At 62.7% G+C, this 23,628-nt stretch overlaps 2 protein-coding genes across 2 annotated transcripts in view; one reads left to right on the forward strand and one right to left on the reverse strand.

Moving 5' to 3' along the window:
* TECR (trans-2,3-enoyl-CoA reductase) overlaps positions 1–18,905 on the forward strand; it is a 24,086-nt gene extending 5,181 nt beyond the window's left edge. The window contains exons 2-13 of the mRNA XM_049640031.1: positions 15,802–15,852; positions 16,482–16,533; positions 16,868–16,912; positions 17,007–17,110; positions 17,188–17,303; positions 17,413–17,518; positions 17,657–17,729; positions 17,808–17,851; positions 17,925–17,982; positions 18,074–18,162; positions 18,506–18,551; positions 18,657–18,905. Of these exons, the coding sequence (XP_049495988.1) occupies positions 15,802–15,852; positions 16,482–16,533; positions 16,868–16,912; positions 17,007–17,110; positions 17,188–17,303; positions 17,413–17,518; positions 17,657–17,729; positions 17,808–17,851; positions 17,925–17,982; positions 18,074–18,162; positions 18,506–18,551; positions 18,657–18,784 (912 nt within the window). The 3' untranslated portion in view covers positions 18,785–18,905. The remainder of the gene's footprint in view (positions 1–15,801; positions 15,853–16,481; positions 16,534–16,867; positions 16,913–17,006; positions 17,111–17,187; positions 17,304–17,412; positions 17,519–17,656; positions 17,730–17,807; positions 17,852–17,924; positions 17,983–18,073; positions 18,163–18,505; positions 18,552–18,656) is intronic.
* Positions 18,906–18,990: 85 nt separating this feature from the next.
* NDUFB7 (NADH:ubiquinone oxidoreductase subunit B7) lies at positions 18,991–23,408 on the reverse strand. Its single transcript, XM_049640036.1, has 3 exons — positions 23,238–23,408; positions 19,603–19,771; positions 18,991–19,186 (listed from the first exon to the last, which is right to left on the reverse strand). The coding sequence occupies exons 1-3, from the start codon at positions 23,347–23,349 to the stop codon at positions 19,054–19,056; spliced, it is 414 nt and encodes a 137-aa protein (XP_049495993.1). The 5' UTR covers positions 23,350–23,408; the 3' UTR covers positions 18,991–19,053.
* Between the last annotated feature and the right edge of the window lie 220 nt (positions 23,409–23,628).

Genomic DNA, 23,628 nt, shown 5'->3' on the forward strand with positions numbered 1-23,628 from the left:
GTGGGAGGATCGGAGTGGTGGGCGGGGTGGGCCTAGGTGAGCCTGGGTGCGACCCGGGAGCTCCCTCGGAGCCTCGCAGAGCCTCTTGAATAACCGGTTCTTGAGGAGAGGTAAGTGGCGAGTGGACAGACAGCCCTGAGTGGGGACTGTGCTAGGAAGGGACTCAGCCCTTGAGTTTGGTTGGCAGTCCGTGCGCTTTCACCGACAGATTTTGGCCAGACCTTGGGCTGGGTGGCCTAGTTCAGCCTAGGTCTTAGCACCCTCTTGCTGATACTGCCGGTGGCAGCAGAGGATGTTTTAATACCTGGGGACAGCCAGGGAATCCTCCTCCTCAGAACGCCTCTGCCAGCTTGGTACTCACTCTGAGCGCTTTTAGCTGATAACTATTTAATCCTGGTAACGAACCCATGGGGTAGGGACCGTTCTTCTCTCTGACAGATGGGGAAACTGGGGCACAGAGGAGTGAAGCGACGGGCCCTTAGTCCCTCAGGGAGTGGCAATGCCAGGATTCTGGTGGGCCACGGGGGGGCTTCACTGTGGGTGGGCCCCGGGTGGTTGTGCGTTGAGGGGGGATGTCTTTGGAGGCCACCGGCTCTGCCCTTGGGACAGACAGTTCTCCCTGCTTGAGCTTCGGTTTTCTCTCCCATGAATCCAGGGTAAGGACACCTGTCTCGGAGGGCCGCTGGGGAGTGTGACGTGCCCAGCACACTTCTTGGCCCGCAGTCGGGGTACAGAGCGTTAGGTGGTTCAGGACAAATCATTGGACGGATCGGGAGAGCCGCATCGGTCAGCTCTCGGAAATGCTTTCTGCACGTGGCCTCTCTTGAAAGCCTTACGACTTGCCAGTGAACCGGGCCACGGAGGCCTCCTTCACGGAAGCTGCTGGAGATGGGTTCATGCTAAATGGTATGCCCAGAAGATGGAGGAAGCAGCCGGTGGTCAGTCTTGATACACTGTCACACACGGTGGAGGTCACATTTGGGGACGACCTCTTTCCCTGGGCCAAGTGGAAGCACAGTCAGGACCCACTTTTCGGACTTACTGGGACAGAGAGCCGTCCCAGGAAGTGGGTGCTTCGGGTGGGTCTGCCCATCTGATGGCCGTCGAACCTGCTCCCTCGGAAGCCGGGCAGCTTCTGGCATGTTCCGCACCCTGCAGCGGCTGCAGGGGCTTCTCCCGTGTAAATGGGAGGATCTTAGCACCTGGGCCTCAGAACCGTCTCTCGGGCTCCTCATCGTCCTCTGTCCCCTGCCTTCCTCACCCTCTACACTTCTGTCTTTCGTCTCCTCAAACTCCCGCAGCCCCATTCCAGCCCTGAGCATCTGCCTGTTTCCTCAGCCAGAAGGCTCTTCCTCTGTGTTTCCCCGGCCGCTACTTACTGAGAGCTCAGCTTCCACGTCCTGCAGAGAGAGGCCTTCCTGGACCATCTTACCTGGAGGATGACCCCCGCCCCACCCCCTGGCACCCTGCTCCCGTCCATCGGGCCCACCTTGGGCCGTGGTTGCATTTTCACTTGGGTTCTTCACGGTCAGACTGTGAGCTTGGTGACAGCAGGGAGGGACTCTGTGTCTTGTCCCTGCAGCTTCCCCGGCGCCTGGCCGGCGCCTCCTTACTGGCTGACGAGATGCACGAATGCGTCTTCTCCTGGTGGTCAGGCTCCCGGGACGCAGAGGGGCGAGTGTGGGGCTGCTGCAGGGACCTGGCTGAGAACTGCATCTCCTGTGTTGGGCCGAGTCAGTCCTTACTGATTGTGACCCAGGGAAGCTGGCTTCTTACGGCCCGTTGTCCGCGAGCCCCGGGTCCAGCGCCGCCACGGCCAGCCAGCCTGTTCCGCATCATCCTCTCCTCCCCATGCTTCGGCCTCACCACGAGCTGCCAGCTCTGCGCCTGGGCCTGTCCCCGGCCGCACGGGATGCTTGCGGGTTGTCCTGGTCTGAGCGGTCTCCTGTCGTGGGCCTCCACTTATCTGTTTCCTTCTGCCATTTATTCATTCGTTCATTCGCCCCAGTGCATTTCTCTGTGCCTGTCACTCTCCAGGAAGACGGACTAACCACAGCCTCTGCCCTCCAGGTCTTTTCACTGAGCCAAGGGGAAAACCAAGGGGAAGGTTTTCAGGGAAGGGGAGGGGACAGCATGTGCAGAGGCCGGGAGGCCTGACTTTGTGGATGGCCCATGTCGAGTGATGAGGCCGAGTGGCCAGAGACCTGTGGACTTTATCCTGAGGGTGATTAAGTCCCTTCTCTGTTGATTTTGCCTAAAAGGTCAACTTTAAGAGGGTGGTTTATTTTTTAAGTCCTGGGGGGAGGGGAGGGGTCCTCGCGTTCTGCTGTTTGTTGCATAAATGGGCAGAGTAGTTGTTCCTTATTGCTGACTGGCGGGTGTGGATGGTGTTTGGGGCTCCCCCCGCTCCCCCGACCGCCACCGCCCCGCCAGTCTCGTGGTTAGTTAGAGATGGGCCACGAGCCTTTCCCAGCTCTCTGAGGGATAAAGAGCCTCTCAGTAGGTCACGGTGACTGGCAGGCTGGCACAGCCCTGGCCCTGTCCCTGCTCGAACCAGGCTCTTATGTAAGCAGAGTCCCCAGGCCATTCAGTTGGCCCCATAGACTGCAGGGTTTGTGCCATTGTCCGGGTCCTTCTGAACTCTGTTTTTCCTTTTTAAAGGGACCAGGGAGCACTGGCCGGGGCCATGCCAATTTTGTGGTGGGGCCCGTGGGAACAGTGCCTGTCCTCAGGGTGAGGGGGGGCCGGCTGAGTTTGGGGGAGGGCGGTTTCGCACTGGCACTGGGGCATCCTGGAACATCAGGAGGCAGGTCACAGACCTGGAGCCTCCACTCTTGTGGGGGGAAGCTGTTCCCCAGGACCCCTCAAGAGTCTGACTCAGGAGAAGGGTGGGTCAGTGGGAGGAGGGAGGGTTAGGGAAACATACTCTTTGCGGGGAGTGAGGGGAGTATCAGAATTCTTGGGGAGATACGTGTAGTCCGAAACAGTATGTTGTGGACTATTATTTCCACCAGAGAATAAAGTGTAACAGACTCTCCTGGCTGGGGATGGGGATCCATCCACCATCCACCATCCACCCCAGGGCTGGGTTGAGTCATGCAACCCCTGTGCTAAATACCAGTGTTTCAGGAGAGATGGCTTTGCCCTTCCTATCTGGGAATCCCGTCATTCAGGGCTCAGCATGAATGTCACCTTCTCTTGAGAGGTTCCCCCCACCCTGATCCACTCAGGCCACACTTGCCACCCGTCGCCTCTCCGGTTTTAGTTCTCTGCACAGCACTTAGCACCTTCTGATAGTTTGTGTGTTTGAGCTCCTCGCTCGCTGTAAGCCCTGGCCCCTGGTGGAACAGGTGATCATGTGCACGTCTGTTAGAGACACTGGCTTGCAGAGCAAGGCACCGGGCACGCTCAGGCAGTTAGCCGCATCGCTGATGCCCCCCACCCCCAGAGACACTGCAATCGGATGAGGAGGAAGGACCCTCACATGGTTGTGGGGTACACGGCTGCCCCTCGGGGCTGGCGGTCCTGACCCTGAGCTCCTGCCTTTCCGTCATGAAGCTGGTCACGGCTCATCTTTCGGCACTTTGGAGTTTGGCCCTCCCCCTCCCCCCCACTTTTTGACCCCAAAGTTACCTGAACTCTGAGTTTTCATGTGCGGATGAGGTGGGGATCCCGTGGGTAGTGCTAAGCCACGATCACCAGACCCTAAGAATGTTCCCTGCCAGGCCCCTCCAGGCGCGGTCTGAGGAGTGGGCCTGGGAGCTGCATCTTCTGCCACATTCCGGCTCACCTGGGGTGTCGTGGACGCCACATGGGAGTAAACTCATTGCCAGCCTCCCCGGCTGGGCCTGGGAACGTGCATCACGGGGAGAGAAGGCACGGGGAAGCACGTGCATATAAAACTCTCGGTTCCTTTTCCCTCGCTTCGTTTTGCTGTCCACCAGAGGGGCTGAGCGGAGCCAGAGAGGCCTGCGGGGCTCAGGGTGCTGCTCACAGGTAATGCTGCAGGTGAGAAGACAGCCAAGGGCATCTTCCTGGACCCCTCTGTCAATGGCGAGAGCCACCTCTTAATTCACCTCTCCCTTTAAAGATGCAGGGAGGCCTGTTAAACCTTCCGGAAGCCCTGCCCTCCTCTGCTGAAATCCTCTTACCTTGTTCGTGTTCTCCTTCTATCCCAGAATGCAGTTTTCACCTTAAGTTGGGCTGTGTCTTATGATTGATATATAAACATGTCATGTTTAAATAGAAAGTTCTCCACTCCCTGACCCCCCCCCCCCCCCCAAATTGGCAGCTTGGTCTCAATCAGTGGTGTCTCAGGATCCAGGAACTAGAGTGTCTTTTTTACCACTTGTCACCTCTGCCCTAGTCCAAGCCCCACTGAGGTCTCTGGCCTGGGTTGTTTCTGAGACTCACTGCTGTGTCTGCTTCCATGCTGCTCCCAGCAGTGGCAGCGGGAGGGCTCTTTCTCAAAACCAAAGCAGGTGGTGGCACTCCAGTGACTTCCCAAAGTGCTGGACTGGGCCTCCGTGCACTCCAGCCTCCTCAGCTGCTCAAGTCCATTCTGTTCCCGCTGGATGTTCCAGGGCACTGCCGAACTCACTGCTGCCTCAGGGCCTTTGCACTTCCCACAGGGAGCCTCAGGCCGGTCCTCCCTTCGGCTTCTTTCTGGCTATGGCTCAGATAATACTTCCTTAGAGTGGCTTTCCCTGACCACTTCCTCTGGTGCTCTGGGTCCCCTGCCAGGCTCTCTTCACAGCACCTGGTATGTCCCAACCTCATGTTACGTGATAGGTGCTTTGCCCACGTTCCCCTTGAGTGTGAACAGGACCGGTCGAGGAGCGTGGCCTCTCTCGGCTGTGCTCACCATTCTGTCCCAGCACTGGGAACACTGCCCAGCACACTACTGTCACACATAGGTCTCTCTATTCATCAAGCCCAGCCCCTGGCAAAGGCCCAGCACGTCGAGGGGCTCGGTAAGCACTTCCCGAGAGAATGAACGGGAACTTCTCAGTCAGCAGAACAGGCTTGTGAAGGTTCCACGTCGCCCCCGGCCCCCCCACCTTGTGTGGTCTCTCAGTGAGCTGGAGCTCTCCGTGGGGCCGTTTAATGGGCATTTCAGACTTAATAATGTCCCGACCCGAGCTCCAGACTGCCCTCAAACTGCGTGTCCCCCCTCCGGTTAACGGCACTTCCAGCCTTCTCATCACCCAGCCCCGAGGCTCTGGCTCTGCTCGTTCTCTCACGTCTCCTGCTCCTGTGACATCTTCTCAACTCGATAGTTGTAAAAAAAAACAAACAAAGCAGCCGTAGATGATACATTAACAATCAGTGAGCCATGGCCTTGTTCCTGTGATACGGCTTTGTGGATCCTGAGGTTTGAATTTCACGTCACGTCCTTGTGCTGCGCAATAGGCTTCTGATTTTTTTCCCAACCATTTAAAAGTAGAAGGACGATTTTAGTTCGTACAGAAACAGGCGGTGGACCAGAATTGGCCTCTGGGCCGTGGTTGGCCGACCCTTTGCTCTAAGACATCTTTTATCCTGGCAGAATTATTCCCGTAGCTCCTTACTCGGCTCCCTGCTTCCACCCTTACTCCCCTGTAGTCCAGATGGATCCTTTAGGAACTTGTCAGGTCATGTCCCTGCTCTGCCCAGAATCCTCCAGGGCTCTCACCTCACTTGGAATAGAAGCCAGGGGCGCCTGGGTGGCTCCGTCAGTTGAGCGTCCGACTTCAGCTCAGGTCACCATGTCACGGTCAGTGTTTGAGCCCCGCGTCGGGCTCTGTGCCGACAGCTCGGAGCCTGGAGCCTGCTTCGGATTCTGTGTCTCCCTCTCTCCCTGCCCCTCCCCTGCTCACACTCTGTCTTTCTCTCTCTCAAAAATAAACATTAAAAAAAAAAGGGGGGGGGAATAGAAGCCAAAGTCTTCATCTGGAGGGTGAGACCCTGCACAACCTGTTACCTCCCCCCAGCCCCCTTCTTGCTCACTCTCTCCAGCCACACAGTCCTCTGCACTGTTGCTTGAACACACCAAGAATGCTGAACCTCAGGGCCTTTGCACAGGCCATTTCTCTGCCTGGATGCTTTCCCCAGATTTCTCAACAGCTCTTTCCTCCACTGCATTCAGGGCTCGTCCCAAGGTCTCCTCAGGAGGCCTTTCTTGACCAGTTTGTATAAAACTGCACACCCCCTCTTCACCTTCCACTCCCTGTCCCCTTTCCCTGCTCTGCTTTTCCTATGGCACATGACATCTTCTAATGTTATGTGCAACTTTATTTGATGGTCTTTGTCCTCCCCCTGCTAAAATGTCAGCTGCACATGGGCAAAGATTTCTGTCTCTCTTTCCACAGCTGAATTCCCAGAGCCTTTAACAGTGCCTGACATGTAGCAGTTAGATGTTCAATCAGTATTTATGTGGTGAACGAATGAGCCTCAGTTTCCTCATCTGTAAAAGGGGATTAATAGTAAAAGGTAATTTGTGTTGAGAATGTGCCTCTGTGTCTGGCACCTTGTGAGCATGTGGAAGGTGTTAGCTGTTGCTGTGTATGAAGCTGGCCATGGGGGTCCCAGAGCGGGCGATTCCGGAAGTTTCTGGGGTGAACTAACCTGCCTGCCGCACCGGGCCAGATGTGCTGGATGCAGGTGGGGGGTCATCCTGGATGGGCTCCTCCTGCTGCTCCCATCAGCCTGTGTTTGCAGGGCTCAGTGTCTCCTGCCTCTTCCAGCTTCTTGGCCTGATGGCACCTTCCTGCTCAGAGATGCAGAGACCAGACACGGTCACTACCCTTGATCTGGCCAGGGGGTGCCGGGGTGCAGATCTGGGCCGTCCCCCAAGGGTCTGGGGCCGGGGACAGCCCTGGAGGAAGAGCATTCAGTTCTAAGGAGCAAATGTAGATGGGGTCTCGCCACTGGAGCTCGTAGCCGGGTGCTGTTGGGCTGGTGACTTGTGTTCCTCAGCCTCAGCCTCCTTGTCTGTAAAATGGGGTAACAGTGCCAATCTAGCAGGATCAGTGTGAGCTGGTGGTGGCTGGGTACTCAGGACTCACACCCTGCAGGGGGCAGGGCGAGGAAGGGGTGGGTTGCACCTGCAGGGAATGGTTGAGGCCCCACTGGGAGGGGTTTTGGGCTTCCAGAGGCAGCCTGGGTCGAGGTGGCTGTTCCCATCTGTCACCTGGGAGCTTTCGAAGCTGTGGGCGCCGGCTCCCCCTTCAGAGACCCCGGTCCCCCACCTAGGCTGCCCAGTCCAGGGCTCTTCAGCGGAGTCACATGAGCAGGCAGGGTTCGGGACCACGGGTGGGACTTCTGCCACGTGTGCCACGAGAACCCTGTCTGTTAGGTCTTCTTTCAAACGTTCCCATCGACCAGAGGGAGACGCCGAGGCTCAGGCTGGGAGGCTGGGCTGACTCTGGCCTCTGCTGTGGCACTGCCGTGGGGACTCCTTCCACCCCTCCCCCTGGGGCCTGACAGGAAACCGTGCAGGAAGCGTTAAGACAGCCGCTGAGCCTGCCTGGACACCTCTGTGTGGTGTCAGGAGGTGACGGGTCTTTCTCCCTTGGGACCCTGAGTGTGCTGGGGCCACGGGAGCCTGAGGCCTGCGAGGAGCGGGCTCAGTCCCTGGGCTCCCTGGTAGTGACCTGTTCTGCGGAGTCTGGACCTTCCAAGACGAGTGTGCTGGAGTTGGAGCATCGGGAGGGAAGGGGGTGCCGTGCAGATGATCAGATCCCGGGGCCCCTCCCACCTTTCTTCCCCCGTTGGCATCTAACCCCGCTCTTCGGAGCGGTGGTGGTGGTGTGGCGGGGGCTGTGGGCCCAGGCGGGTGCGTTGGCGCTGGCCGAGGCACTTCCTGGCTGTGTGCCCTGGGCGAGGGCCCCCTCGTTTCTGAGCTGCATAACTGGGGTCACAGTCCTTAGCTTACGGGCCCTGGTGAGGCTAGGTGAGTTAGGCAGGCGAAGGTCTCAGCACGGCCCTTGGCACGAGGTAAGCATCCGACAGATGTTTCTTGGGGAGGCGCTTCCCAGTGGCACAGGCCCCAGGGGCAGCCCTGCTCTGGGTGGGACAGCGCCCTCTGGAGTCCCGGAAGGTGCAGCCTGTGCCCGCCCAGGGAGGTGCGGGGGCTGCGGGTGCCAGTGGGCAGCTGGTCAACGGGCCCGAGACCCAGAGTCCCCGCTGTGTTGGTTCGGTGTCCCCTTCAGGTTGTGCTCTGTGTGGTTGCTGCCACCAACCCGGGGTCACCTGAGCACCTAAAGAATGTTCTCCAGGACGCCGCTGGGGTGTATGGGGCTCTCCAGCGTCTCCTGGCCCCCATCCCAGAGCCCAGGGACATTGGCATTCAGACCCTGACTCTTGTTGTCTGGCCAGCGGGGGCAGGAGGTGGGAACTGGCTGGTTGAGGGCCTGGGAGTGGGTGGTCAGCGTCTCCCCGCCCTTGCCAGCCTTGGTGACGTTCTGCCCCCGGGGTGGCACGTCGGGGAGGCTGGTGCAAGTGCGCTGGGCACCTCAGAGAAATGGGGTCACGAGCTGAGGCCACTGGGGAAGGAGGTATTTCTGGCGGAGCAGGTGCGGCCTGTGCTGGCCTCCTGGCAGCTGAGCCCAAGGTCTTTTCAGCCACCCTGGCGCGAGCAGTGTGACTTCGATATTTCTGGAAAGTGGAAGGGAAAGGGAGCTGCAAGTGCTGAGTCGCCGAGTCCAGGCGAACGTGCCCGAGCCTCTGCATCTGTGAAGCGGGTGAGCCGGCCGGGTGCTGTGCCGCTCGCGGCCGGGCCTCCCTCCTCTGGGTGCGGCAGCTCTTAATGCCCCGAGCGGGGGCCCGTGGGGGCCGCGAGGGCCTGGGCCAGCCGGCGGAAGGACCTGTCAAGGTCTTTGCATCTTTGGAGTCCCAGGTTGCCCTGAGCAGGGCTTGCACCCACAGCGGGCCTCTCATGCCCCAGGCCCAGGAGAAGACGTCACCACCAGGGCGCACACGTCCCTCACAAGGTGGCCTAGTTGCGGGGCCCTTTCCTGGCCGGCAGACCCACGTGGGGTCTCAGAGAGCCGGCCGGAGGCTGGGCGTGCTGCTTGTGCCGTCTCTGCGCGGGGCCTCCGCAGGCTGGGGGTGCGGCCCCAGAGGCCTGTGTGGGCGGGGCGGGGGGTGGGGGTGCTGGCCTTTCTCAGCACACACGAGCGTGCGTCTGGGCTCAGGTGTTTGCTGTGTGACCCGGGAGCGTCCCTCACCCTTTGGAACACGGCTTCCTTATCTGAGAAGTGGAGCCAAGAGCTCCTGTCCTCTCGGCTGCCGGGCAGGTGAAAGGGGAGGACGAGGAGAGGGGCCCGGGAAGCCGCCGCAGCTCCAGGCCTGCTGTTTTCCACGCGTGCCCATTGGGCGGGTCCGCCTGAGGATGCACAGAGGTTCCAGGGGCATCATCGGGAGCTGGTGAGGGTGACCTGGAATCCGGGCCGACCCTCAGGCCTGTGCCTACCCCTTGTCCCAAGGGGCCCTGGGATGTGGACTCCGCCGCGAGGCCACGGAGTCTTGTTGGCGGATGGGAGGGGCCTGGAGAGCACTGGGCCCGGCGGTGTTTATAAGGTTGGGGGGACACTGAGGCTCGAGAGGGGCCCGGGCCCCCGGCTTGCAGGCCTTGTGGGCGCTGGTGCCCGGGCCCCTGTGTGCCGCGCCCGCCTGGGTGCCGCTCCTGCAGGTGCAGCAGATGCAAGCGTGGCTCTTCACACCTGGGCTCAGGTGGCGCCTACTCCTCCTGCCGCCTTTTTTCTGGCGCTCCTTCCTCCTGGGGCTCAGGTCGGACCCCCTGGGCCCCCCAGACCATCATCAGCAGATCCCGTGGTCCTGCCCTTCGTCTGTCCAGAATGCCACCACTTTCCACTCCTCCGTGGCCACTTCCCTGCTCTGTCCCCATCGTTGCCCTGGTCTCCCAGTTCCCAGGGGAACCTGCCCACTTCCCTCGGGGTAAGAGCCAGAGCCCTCACCTGTGCCGTCTGCCTGCTCTGTGCTGGCCACCTGGGCCTTCTGCTCCTCAGAGCCGCTGAGCGCATCCAGCCACAGGGCCCTTGTACTCGGCCTTCCCTCTGCCTCGTGTGCACGCTTGTTGCCTGGCGTCTCACTGGCCTTTGCCCGGATGCCCCCCCCCCCCCCCCCGGAGGGGCTCCCTCCCCCCCCTCCCGCAAATGGCCTTCCTCCCCACCCCGGACTCCCCTGCCCAGTTCTGTTTTTCTCCACGACGCTTGGTGACAGACGGGTCGCTGTTGTCCCCCGCCTCGCCCCCGCCCCCCTCCCCCACAGCACGCACAGGGTGGGGTGCGGTCCTGTGAAGGCTGGGATGGGTCTTGTTCACTGCAGTGCCTGAGATGGGGGAGGAGGGGAGGCGGGAGCGGGCGAGGGGCCGAAAGAGGGAACGTGGGGCAGTGGCTCCCGAGGCCTCTTGGCTGGTAAGTGGCGGAGCCCGAGCCAGTACTCGCTCTTGGTCCTGCACTGGCGTTTTCTGCCTGACAGGGGTCTTCGTCCTCCCGCAGTTGGGAGTGGAGTCCACGGCCACAAGGGGGCAGTGGAGCGCAGGGCAGCCGCCGCAGCCTGGCAGCGAACCGTAGTAGGGACTTCGCCGCAGCCCCGCCCCTCCCGCCCACACGTGTCTTGCTATTGTTAGGGTTCGGGCGCATTGTCACCGGCTGGATGGAGCGTCACCACATCACCTCCCTGACCTTGGTGTCTTCATGGCCAGGATTTGGGGAGAAAGGGCCTGGCTGTACTGCCAGTACTGTTTTGCCAGTGTTGGTCTGATGATAGTTAACTCCATGCAGGATCTCTTGCAGGCTGGGTGTGTTTATCTCCTGTTTTTGGGTGTCATTATCTCTGTAAATCTTACAGTAATTCTGCGAGATGGCAGGTGGGGGCAGCCCACATTATAGATGAGAAAATGGAGGCTCAGAGAGGTTGAGTAACTTGTCCAGGGCCACACAGCCAGGAAGTAGGTGAGTCTTCTTGACCTTAGAGCCTAGGTAATGTGCACACAGCCGAGGAGGCCCTTGAGCCCTCCTTGTGTGGGGACCACGGGGCCTGTGGTAGTGCCTCTGAGGGCCCAGGCTCCATAGAGCCGGTCAGCATGGAGCCCCTCTTCTGTGTTGGGCTTTTGCTGGTGCAGGAAGTCAACGAGCTTTCCCTGGAGTTGGGAGCTGGCTTGGTCACTGGCCCTTTCCCCCAGTGAGTGGTGCCCCCGAGCCTGGGAGGAGGGTCTGGCTGCCAGGATGCTGGGCCCCACAGGGTCACAGGAGCCTGGCGGGCATGTGTGGGGGCCTCACAGAGGCTTCCCTGGCACTAGGTCCCTGGCCCAGGGTACGGAGAACTCCAGGCAGCAGCTTCCACCCTGCCGCCACCCTGGGGTTGGGCGAGGTGGGCAGGGCCCCCTGGGGTGTGGTGAAGGGAAAGGCCTGGGCTCAGAGGCCAGTGGTGGGGCCTTAGGCAAGCCCAGCTGCCTCATGCAGGTGCTTACGGAGCACAGCTCCTTGTTGGGGAGGTCTGTGTGCTGGGAAATGGTCAAGAACGGGGCAGTCCTTGTCCTTGGGAGCTGGTATCTGGGAGTTGCTATTTTAAGTCAGGAAGGACCTCACCGAGCATTTGTCTGAAGGCCCGTGGAGGTGAAGGGAGGAGCCCTGAGGGGTCTGGGGGAGAGTGGTCTAGGCAGCGGGAACAGCATGTGCAAAGGCCCTGAGCCTCTCCTACAGATGCGTAACTGCTCCGCTTTCCCACAGCTCTGGTGTTTCTCATCTACTAGGTGGGGTTCACCCCTGGAGCCTTGCTCTGGGCACCGACACTAGCTCAGAACGGTGCTCAGAAAACAGCACCCGTTTCCACTGTGACTACCTTGATCAGCAGCTTCTTTGTTTCCATGAAGACCATGAAGGCCGTGGGCCCTGCTGCTCAGCAGTGGCCTTGGGTGTTCCCCTCCAAGCTGGGGAAGGCTGCAGCCTGACCCCCGCCCCTCTTTCAGGGTGGGCTGTGGCCCCATCCTTGGTCCTGCCCCCTCCCCCAACCCCCATGCCCTGACCTCGTGGTGCCACGAGTTGCTGTTGGCCGGATCCTGGAATCTCAGGCGCCTGGGTGAGAATTCCTCCCGGGCTAGTGGAACTGTCATCGCAGAGCCGTGCTCCCGTGTCCCAGGCCAGGGTGTCCGCCCCGTCCTTGTCCTCTGTATCCATTGTGCCGGAGCCTGCTGTGCCACACCCCCTAGCTATGGTCAGCGGCTGGGACCTCCGGCCAGTGACCCCCCTCCCAGCCTTTCACCTGCCTCCAGCAGCCTTAGGAGGGCTGACCTCTCCTCCCTTCCCCAGGCCTGTCTTCTCCCCAGGGATGGGGCCTGGGCCTGCTGCCTACCCTTCTGTGCTCAGGAACCCTGCCTAAGGGCTGTGCTTGGCAGCTGCCTACACCGTCTGACCTGGCGTAGGCCTACCCTGGGTCCCCACCCTAGGCTGGCATCAGGCCTGGGCAGGCAACACAGAGACACAGAGAGAGAGAGAGAGAGGGAGGGAGAAGGAGAGGGCATGGGAGGTATGCTCAGCACAGAGCAGGGGCTGGGGTCGCAGCGGGGTAGGGAGGGGTGCAGTGAGTGGGTAAGCTGAGGGACTGAAGAATGGGAAGCATATGACCATGTCCCCTCTGTTTAGGCCCTCAGTGTTGGGAGGTGGATGGGGGTGGGGTACCCTTGCTGCTCCCTGCCCTGGGGCCTTTTCTTTTGATGGGTAATTGGGGCCTGCTTCTTAGCGCATCCTGCCCCCCCTTAAAAATAATTTATTGAAGCGCAGTTCGCATAAAATGAACCATTAAAAATGAATAGTGCAGCGGCATTTGGTAGAGTCACAGTGTTGTCTGTCCACTGCAGCCACCACCTCGTTTTAGTTTTAGAATGTTGCCGTCACCCCTAAAAGATACCAGGTTTCCATCAGGCAACATTCCCCATCCCCCCTCCGCAGCCCCCTGGCAACCCAGTCTTTCTGGCTCTTTGGGTTTGCTGATTCTGAACACTTTACATAATATGGTGAGTCTTTGTGTCTGGCCTCTTTTACTTAGCATAACTTTCTTTCTTTCTTTTTTTCTGCCACCTAGCATAAACTTTTATTTCACTTTTCAGTTTGCAGTAATTATAAAATCGTACGGAGAGGTCCTGGGTCCTACATTCTCCTCACTCCTCAGGGCCTCTGAGACCTCTCTCAGCATGAAAGCTGCTGGGTCCTGGGATGAGGGGGTGAGAAGTGGGAAATGACCGACCCAGCCCCAGATCCAGCCGCAGCAGCCCTGAGCTGAGGCAACCCCCACCCCAGTGGGCTGGGCCCCAGGGTGCTGCCCGGAGGGCCAGGCTTACCTCTGTGAGGGCGCGGGCTCCCGTCCTCCAGCTTGGGACTGACCCCGGCGCGGCCGCTGGGAGTGTGCCCCTTGCCCGGCCACCCCTCCTGCCACCCGGCTTCCTCTCCGGCAGCCAGTCGGGGCCCCCGACTCTCCCCGGACCCTGGTCTGGTGCCCAGGCTGGGGGAGAGGGGTAGGATTTCAGCCCTCCCCCAGCAGCTGGCCGGCAGGGAGAGGGGCTGCTTATATTTTAAGCTATTGAGTGGCTCAGCAGGAACTTGGAGGCCTCCTCTCCCAGTGGGCCTGGTGCTGCCCTCCTGCCCCACACGGGCTCTGAAGGCATGTGGGCACCGCCCTGCTGGGACCCAGGAACTATTAATATACCTGCAGCCACAGGGCAGGCCCTATGCCTGCCCACGGCCCTGCTATTCTAGCCCTTTCTGGCACGTTCCAAGTGTGCCCCTTCCCTCTCCCACAAGTCCTCTGGGTGGGACCAGACACCCTGGGCGGTATGACCAGCTTCTTTTCTGGCCCCTTCTGTTTGGCCCGTGGCTCAGAGGGGCTCGGTAGGCTGTCCCCCAAGGCCACACGGCTGGCAGTCCCCAGCAGGCTCACTCCAGTGCAGCACCAACAGGCAGCATGGGCCGGGGCTTCTGGGTGTTGGGCCCTCTCGTGTCCCTGATGTGGGGCGGGCGTAGCATACGTGGGCAAACGGGCCTGCAGGCCGCCAGGATCTGCACCCAGGCCTGTGCCCTTCCCACCGGGCCTCCTCACGCCCAGCCTCGTGGCCCCAGGTTTTGGGGCACTTCCTGTCAGGCCCCATGCTGTGCTCCACTCACATTGTCTCATGACCCCTTATAACCCCTTGAGGCCCACGCCTTCCTACCTGCCTCCTGGACGAGGCTCAGAGAGAAGTGAGGGGCTGGTCACGGGCGACCTCGTGGCATGGCCAGACTCAGTCCCCACATCTGCCGTGTTGTTGGGGGATGTGTGAGGGGATCCCTTTCCCTCTAGGGGGTGCTGGTTGCGGTGGACCATCTGCCGGGCTGTGGGTGGCCGGCCTTGCCCTCAGAGAGCCCTGGCTGGGGCCCTGCCCTGGGGTTTCTTGACCGGCTCCTTTCTCCACACTGCCTCTGACCGAGGTCCGCCAGGGGCGGGAAGGATTCTCAGCGCCTGCTTTGCTAGCGGCTGACCTGAGGTCAGACCTAGGCCTTCTTGCCACGACCCACGTCAGTAGCATCTGTGCCAAGCCCCCCGTGGGAGCACCTGGGCCTTTGGGGATCCACTGGCCACTGCTGGGCCTCCCTGCAGCTTCAGCGGTTCACATGCTCACGGCCCCTCCCGGCGGCGCCTTCTCTGACCTGCTTGGGATGGGTGGGCCAGACCCCCACCCCCACCCCCCGGGGGGGCTCTCTCCCTCCCAACTCTGCCCACTGCTCTGCCACTGTCTGGGGGCGGCTCTGGGAGAAGGGTGGGGTTGGGGGGTGGCCAGGCTTTGGGCTTTGTGGGCTCAGGGCCTAGGCAAGGGCACTGTGTTGGGCTGACGTGGTGGGAAGACTGCCCCAGAGGTGGCCTTGGACAGGCCCGGGTGGACCTAGTGAGAAATGAGTGGAGAAGGGAGGTCAGGGAGGCCGGGGCCGGGGCCGGGGCCTCATCCATCCAGGCTGGGGATGCTGGCTGGAAACTTCTCCGTTTCCTGACCCTTTCCACACTTAGAGAGAGGCTCTCTGCACCAATAACTTAGGAATCTGTCACCTCCCTGGGAACACAAATGCACAAGGAAAATAATCCGCAGTGTCTCTTACAGCTCAGAAGGGGAAGTGGATGATCTGTCTCTGGGATTCTCAAAATAGCTGGGATTTCTCTAAGCCCCGTGAGCCCTGCGGGCCTGAGCCGGCCGAGGCTGGGGCCGCCCTCGGCCTCTCTCGCCCTCCTCCCGAGGCCGGCCCCGCCCTGCAACGGGCCAGGCGGGAGGTGCCTCCCTGCCTGCCTCCGAGGGTCTCCCTGCCCCCAGTGCTGTCCAGGCGCTGTGTCCACTCAAAAGCCTCAGTTTTGGGGGACCCAGCCCCCAGGGGTCGCCCCCAGGAGGTCTGTGGCATGGCTCCTGGGGGGCTCGGTCTGGGGCAGTTTTATATTTAGCTGGGCCGTGGCTGTGGGGCACTCGGGTTACATCTGCACAGAAGGTGGCGGTGCCAGGGCAGGCGCGGGCTCCTCTCCAGCACCGCGGCAGAATTTGATCGCGCCCGCCCGGCCCAGAGCCGCTCCGCCTGGGGAGGTCCGAGGTGGGGGCTGACGGCCGGCAGCCGGGGCCGCTGGCCGCAGCGGGCAGAGCAGGGCAGCATGGACCTGAACATGGGCATGGTGGCCCGGGAGGCCGGCCCGGGCCCGGGCCCCGGCCTCGGCCTCGGCCTCAACGGCCTCCCCCGAATCGCCCCCGCCAAGACCAAAAAACCTAAAAAGGCCGTCCTCTTTTTCGAGGTGGAGATTCTGGACGCGAAGACGCGAGAGAAGCTGTGCTTCCTGGACAAGGTACGACCGTGGCGTCGGCGGCCCTGGGCCAAGGACACGGAGTCTGGGCCCGTTACTTCCTGGGGCTCCTGGTTCTGAGGAGGCGGACTCCTTGCATCCCCCCAACCTGTGTCCTGACACCCCACCTACTCCTTGGGCGGATGAGGGGTACTGTCCCCGGGCCTGCCCCTGCCGGCGTGGGGTGGGGTGGGCAGCGCTGGCCCTTGGGTGTGGCCAGGATCCGGCCCCCTGGTGGGAGGAGGTGAGGCAACCTCTGTGGACCCTGCAGGGCTTTGGGGCCTGGGAAGAAGGTGGGGGTTCTGAGAGCTGCCCCCTGCAGATGCCAGGCAGGGGGGAAGGGGCTCCCGCCCCAGTGAGTTCTGGCCCTGACCGAGGGCCGGCACTCTGCGGGCAGCTGTGTGGGGGTGAGCACAGGCAGGGAAGCAGGCCCAGCTTCCCAGGCTCATACCGTCTCCGCTCCGGGGGCGCCGTTGCTGTGCCGTTCAGCCATGTAGGTAGGGGGGCCTGAACTCCGGCCTTCCCCCTCCCATAGCAGGGGCCCAGGCCCCCTGTCCGACCCCCCTCACCAGGAGGGGGCCCTGACCAGGCTCCCCTACCCCCGACTTCTTTGCGGCCTCTGCTTCCCCCAGGTGGAGCCCCATGCCACCATTGCCGAGATCAAGAACCTCTTCACCAAGACCCGTAAGTCCAGGGCCCAGCTGTGCCACCCCTGTGACCTCTGGGCAGGGGCCTCTGGGTGGGACCCTGTCCTGTACACCTGTCCTCCCAGGTCCTGCAGAGATGCCCCCAGTGTGGCCCAGGCTTCTCTTGGCTTGCCTGGGGCAGATGTCCCTGCGTGGCCTTCAGCAGGAATGTCGTTGCCGGGCCTTCGGAAGGATAACATCCCTCTCCTGCCTGGGTTGTTCCCGGCTGGGTCCTAGCACGGGCCTCAGAGGCCTTGTCCTGGGGCTGGAGGAGGCGTGGGGTCCCTGGGCTCCACCATGCTGTGCGCTGTGATGCCCTGCTCTCCCCGCAGATCCACAGTGGTACCCTGCTCGCCAGTCCCTCCGCCTGGACCCCAGTGAGTATAGCTGTCTGCTCGGCCGCCCTAGGCTCCTGGGTGGCAGTGGGCGAAGTCCTGGGCAGCTCTGAGCCCCGGCCTGGTCTCTCTGCAGAGGGCAAGTCCCTGAAGGATGAGGACGTCCTGCAGAAGCTGCCTGTGGGCACCACGGCCACACTCTACTTCCGGGACCTGGGGGCCCAGATCAGCTGGGTGACGGTGAGCCGCAGCCCTGTCCGTGGCCTCCTTTCCCAGCAGCCACACTGGGGTGACTCACCCGCTCCCCGTACCCCCAGGTCTTCCTGACCGAGTACGCAGGGCCCCTTTTCATCTACCTGCTCTTCTACTTCCGGGTGCCCTTCATCTACGGCCACAAGTATGACTTCACGTCCAGCCGGCACACGGTGGTGCAGTGAGTGGGGCCAGGGGGAGGGGCGGTGGGGGGCGGGGGGGAGGCCTGCTGGACCTGCCCCAGCTGAGCCTGCCCCCGCCCCTCCCCCCCCCCCCCCCCCCCCCCCCAGCCTTGCCTGCATCTGCCACTCATTCCACTACATCAAGCGTCTGCTGGAGACGCTCTTCGTGCACCGCTTCTCCCACGGCACCATGCCCCTGCGCAACATCTTCAAGGTGAGCGCCCCGGGGTGTGTCCAGCCAGACCCTGGCCGCCTCCCGGCCCCACCCACCTGGACCCCTGTGCCCAGACCCCGCCCGTCCCTGGCCCCACCCACTGCCGGCCCGACTCACCGCAGCCCCGCTCCCTTTCAGAACTGCACCTACTACTGGGGCTTCGCCGCATGGATGGCCTATTACATTAACCACCCTCTCTACACACCCCCCAGTAAGTGGCCTTGGACCCTGCCCCTCCCCACCCCCCTGGGTTCTCCCCTCACAGGCCACCCCTCTGCTTCCTCTTCAGCCTATGGAGCTCAGCAGGTGAAACTGGCCCTCGCCATCTTCGTGGTAAGCAGGCTGGGGAGGAGGGGTCTGGGGTGGGGAGTCTGGGGGCTCCCCGCTGACCCTGCTGCTCTGACAGATCTGCCAGCTTGGCAACTTTTCCATCCACATGGCCCTGCGGGACCTGCGGCCAGCTGGTGAGGGGCCTGCCCCAGGTGAGGGGGTGGGGGTCGGGCCGGGTGGGCCGGGTGAGGGGGTCTCACTTGCCCCTCCTGTCCTGCCCTGCAGGGTCCAAGACCAGGAAGATCCCATACCCCACCAAGAACCCCTTCACCTGGCTCTTCCTGCTGGTGTCCTGCCCCAACTACACGTACGAGGTGCGGCTCTGCCCCGCTCTCCTCCCCTCTCCCTCCTGGGGCTGGGGTCCCACACGGAAGGACGGGCCCCTGACAGGGGTCCCTGGCTCACCAGCTGCCTTGGCAGTTTGTAGCATCTGGAGACGGAAAAGCTGGCCTTTCTGGGACTTGGGAGGTGTGCAAGGCCAGGCTCGCAGCCACAAGGAAACGGGGGGCGCCTTCATCAGGTCATCCTGTCTACTCGAGGCCTCTCTGGCATCGGCATTTGGATAGTAAGGGTTGGGGGGAGGTGGGCGAGGCCTCCGTGGAGCGGCCGGCACTGCCCTGTCCTGCCTACCCTGACCCCTGACCCCTCTCCCCACAGGTGGGATCCTGGATTGGCTTTGCCATCATGACACAGTGTCTCCCAGGTGAACCCGCTGCTCCTCCCTCCATGCCCCCGCCCCCCCCCCCCCCCCCCCCCCGCCCCGGCCCGGGCTCTGCGGCCCCCCTGACGCCCCCGCTCTGCCCCACAGTGGCCCTCTTCTCCCTGGTGGGCTTCACTCAGATGACCATCTGGGCCAAGGGCAAGCACCGCAGCTACCTGAAGGAGTTCCGGGACTACCCGCCTCTGCGCATGCCCATCATCCCCTTCCTGCTCTGAGCCGCCGCCGGCTCCCAGGCTCCACCAAGCCAGGCTCTTCCTGTCCCAGCAGCATTCCGGGGGAGGAGGGGGGGCCACCACTGTCCGGCGCTTGGAATAAAACCTGCCTGCCCCTGCCAGACTTGGGCTCAGGCTCGGCGTGTTTCTTTGGGGGAGGGGGGTGAGGGCGGGGTTGGGGAGCCAGCACATCACAGGAGGAGGCAGGGTTCCGGCTGAGGGGCCCGGAGGCTTTTATTTATCGACTGGTCCACAGGGTGGGGGCGGGTCCGCTACAGGGCTACCTCGGGGGCCACCTCGCCGGGCCCCTGGCCTTGGGCCACGTCTGCCGCCCGCTGCTCCCGCCGCTTCTTCCGCTGGAGCAGCCTCCGTTCCCGCTCAAACTCCTTCATGCGCATCACGTAGCTGCGAGCAGAGCACGTGAACGGGTGTCAGGGCCCCTGGCCAGGTCCTCCCAAGCCCCGGGAAGTGGAAGGGCCCGGAATGGGCGTCCCACGGCTTTCTGGGAGGCCTCTGAGTAGGAAAGACCTACCGGCGTGTGGCTGCTTTAAGCCTGGGGTCTGCCGAGCAGGTGCTGGCTGGTTGACAGCGAGCCCCGGGGCGGAAGCTGGGCCTCCCACCAGGAAGCCTGGCCTGGCCATTCCTCCAGGTGGCCTCGAGACCACCCGTCCACCCAGCAGGCCCCTTGAGAGTCCTCCTTCCACCAAGGTGAGGCCAGGCTAGGCTGGGGCATGGGCCGGGCTGGGGTGCGGGGTTGAGGCCAGGCCGGGGGCCGGGGGCCGGGGCCAGGGCTGGGGCGCGGGGCGGGGGCCGGGGCTCACTCGAGGTGCTCGCAGTGGTCCCAGTCGTGCTGCTCGCGCTTGCAGGCCAGGAAGTTGGGGAAGCTGTCACGCTTGCACTTGAGCAGCCGGATGAGGTAGTGGGCGCAGTAGTCTCGCTGCTGGAGCACCAGCTGCGCGTCATTCATCTGCTGCTGTGTGGCCACCATCTCTGCAAGGAGCGGGCGGGCTCGTCGGGGTCTCACTGCTAGACACCCGTCCCCACCATCACACCTGATTCCAGGCAGACCCAGCGGGCAACGTGCAGCTGGCGGCCACGGATCAGGGTCCGTCTCTTCCCGTCACCCCGGGGCACCTCGACATCTGTGCTGAATCCTCACCTCCCTTCCCTGGGTCTCCTTCCCCCTTCCCCCCCCCCCCCCCCCCCCCCCCCCCCCGCCCAACCCCGGGCTCATTCTCTGGACAGGCCCACCCTGCAGGGTCCACGCTCAGAAACACTTTCTCCCAGCGTGTCCCTCTGCGGGGCGCACCCCAGCGTGGGGCGCGTTGCCTGGTGGACCCGGACCCCAGCTTTGCCCTCCGGGTCGGCCTCCGCTTCCTCCGCTAAGAAATGGAGTAATGGTCCCCCGCCCCAGAGTCCACAGTGAGTGCTGCTTGAGCGAACACATGGGAAGTGCCCAGGCTCGTGACTCAGAGCTGAACACTAGCTCCAGGGTCCCGGTGGGTGAATCCTCTTTCGGGGGGCCCAGTGGGGCTGTTAGGAACTGGCCACATACCCCAGCCTGTGCCCACCGTGCCTGGTGACCTGCGTTCCTTTCTCGGCCTCCGAGATGGCTCAGGGCAGCACGGGCACCCAGGACCCAGCCTGCCGGCACCCTCAGGGGCCACTTCCCCTCCCCTCGACATCTTTCTCGGTCCGGCTCCTTCCCATCAGCACCAAAAGGCGTCCCCGGCAATCTTGCGCTCTTCCCCTGGCTGGCTTCCCTCCCTCTGCCTGTCTCTCCGGCCCAGGCCCTCACCTCCTGCCCCTGCACCCCACTCCCTTCCAGCTTCCACACCCGACCCCAGCACTGCTCACACGTGGCTCTCACCAGGGCCTCCCAAGATGCCAGGACCCCGTGCGCGTGTGCTTCCTTCTCGAACCTCATCCCCACAGCTCCCTGGGGACCACCCCCTCTTCACGTCCCCTCCAGCTCCGCAGTTGCCCAAACATTAAATGTTGGCTTCCAGTGGTTCTTGCTAGGAGCCCTCTACGCATTCCAGTCGGCGGCTTCGATTGCTACTCCCCGGGGATGAGCCCCAACCTGGTCCCCCCACTCCCTTCATCTGAGCCCCAGGCAGGGGTATCCACCTGCTGGCTTCCACGGCAACACGGTGCACCCGGGGCTCTGGCATCATCCCTCAGCAGCCAGGATTTACAGAGCGCCTACCATGTGCCAGGCGTTGGGGGTACAGTAGGAACCATGCCAGACAGGGACGCATGCCCTTGAAGGCAGACACAGACCACACAGATAGAACTACAGCATTGCAGAATGTCTGGCAATGGTCTGGAGTAGGGAGAACAGTAAAGCAAGGGAGGGAGGGCCGGGGTTGGGGGCTGCGTCACAGCTTTATGTGGAGGGGTCCCTCAGGACTGGCATCCGAAGGCGGGGGAGTGAGTCACACACACACCTGGGGGAAGAGCACTGCCAGCCGTGGAACAGCAGGTGCAAAGGCCCTGAGGTTCAGGATGCCCCAGGGATCAGCCTGAGCATGCCGTCGGAGCTGGAGGCAGGGGCCCGCTTGGTGGGGGCGGGGAGGGTGTCACAAACTCTGTTTCGGACCTGCTGAGTGGGAGATGCCACACAGGTAGTGCGCCTGTGAGCCCGGGGTTCAGGGTCCAGGCCCGGCCGGAGATGAAAACTTGGAAGCATCACAAGGCGTGTGAAACGGGGGGTCTAGCAGACACCCCCAGGGATGGGTGGGAGTGAGTGGAGACAGAAGGCCCAAGCAGCGAGGCACCTCAACAGTCACAAGACAGGGACGTGGGCAAGAATCCTGAGGGAGCGTCAGCGAGGTGGGTGGGCGTGTGGGGGGGGCCCGGGTGACGAGGGGTTTCCAGGAAGCGGTAGTGATCAACTTGGAGGCGACCGCGGCGGGTTGGTGAGAAGTGACAACTGACAATGGGGTCCAGTGGTACGCGCGGCGTGGGGGTGGGAGGGAAGCGGGACAGCAGCCCCTTCAGTGAGGTGGCGGGGAGACCGCCGGAGGGGATTTTGAAACGGCAGGAGCAACAGCGTGTTTGCACATTGACGGGAAAACCAATGCCGCGAGAGGGGAGAACGGCTGGGGCAGCCCTCTAATAGGTGAGGGGGCACAAAAGGGTTCCTCTGGAGCGGGGGGGGGGGGGGGGGGGGGGGTGCTTAGCTAGAGCAGAGCAGATCGTGCAGACTAACAGGAGAGAAGGCCAAGGCCCAGGGACGCAGGGAGGCCAGGTGAGCTCTTCTGGTTGCTTCTGGCTCCTTAACGGGTGGATGTAAAGTCACCAGCCGACGGAAGTGGGAGGGAGGTGGGAGAAGGTGCCAGAGTCACAGAGAAGGTGGGGGACAGTGGTCTAGGAAGGCACAAGGGCGACCCGAGTGCCAGGGAATATGGTGGGAAAACCAGGAACATGAAGGGTCCGCCGAGGGGAGCAAAGGGGAGACCAGTCAGCGAGGTTGGGGGTTTCTCTCCCGCGATACTCAGCTGCACCTCCCGCCAGGAGGGAGAGCCGAGTTTCAGCAGGTCAGTGGAGCACAGGCCCGTGGGATTATGGGCAACGCGAGGGGCGATGGGCAGTGGACCAGGAGGTGGGGGGACTGATGGACGGCAGGTGCAGGCGGGGCTGCAGGACTCTCAGGATTTGGGGCACCGGAGGCGTCCGCCCCCCGGTTCTCTCGAACCCAGACCTCTCTGCACACCACCGGCTTCGGTCGCCCTGCCTGTGGCCCGCCCAGCGGCCAGCACAACCTTTTGACAAAGCAAATCTGGTCAGAAGCACTGACCCTCCCCTCTCCTTGTATGTCATCTGGCCGATTCCTACGTATCCCTCTCAGATCTCGCCTCCAGCCACCGACTCCTGGGAGCCTGCCTTGATATCCCCCAGGGGCGGCGCCCGAGATAATGCCTGGCTCCGCTGTCTCTCCCACGGGGCTGGGGCTCTCTTTAGTCACTGCCTGATGTATGCGCGGAGCCCGACCCGAGACCTGGCCAGGTTGGCCCTCGATGTGCTTGACATTACTCATTAAAAAAAAAAGAAGCAGCAACGAGCGGTACAGCATGTGCGGCATGAGCCCCCTTTCGCTTTGTGTACACCCCCAAACAGCAGCGATATCTGGCTAGAGGTACGGTGGACACGCTCCTTCCGTGATAAGCCCTCCCCTGGCTCCCCAGTGATTCCGGGACTGAGCTCAGCTCCGACCGCCTCATTAGGCCCCCGACTGTCACTCTCGCCCCCGGGTTTTTCGCTCACACCGTGACTTCTGCCTGGGATGCCTCCACACTCAGGCAGGCTCACGCGTGTCCTCCGGACTCTTCCGGGCCGAGACCAGGGCTGAGCCCAGACACAGCACGAGAAGCCCGAACCCAACCCCGGGGACCCCGGGATTCGGGGGTTCGCGCCCCGAGCCCGCCGGCCGCGCCTACGCACTGGGCCTCACCGCGCTCCTTGCGCCCCGGGAAGCCGTAGTCGGGGGGGAAGGTGGGCATCCGCTGGGGGTCGGGTTCCCCCGACGGATCGGTCACATAGCGCCGGGCGAGATGCGCCCCCATGGCTGCAGTAGCCGCAGGTTCCCGCAGCCGCCGGGGTCACCTCGCTCCTACCCGGAAGCACTGCCCCTTCGCCAGCCACGGCTTCCGGGTTGTGCAGGCCGCAGCCGGGATCAGGGAGATGAACGACTCTGGAGGACTTCCGTTTTCTCTGGCTCCACCTGGCGGTCAGGCGGAGACAGCACAGGCGCAGCGCGTCCTTTCTAGGGATCACGTGGATTCCAGAAGGGGGGCTTCCTGCTTCTGGAAACCAGCGGGGCAGGCGATGAGGGACAGTGGGGC

Source organism: Panthera uncia, chromosome A2 (genome assembly GCF_023721935.1).
Source record: "Panthera uncia isolate 11264 chromosome A2, Puncia_PCG_1.0, whole genome shotgun sequence".
Taxonomy (NCBI): Eukaryota; Metazoa; Chordata; class Mammalia; order Carnivora; family Felidae; genus Panthera; species Panthera uncia.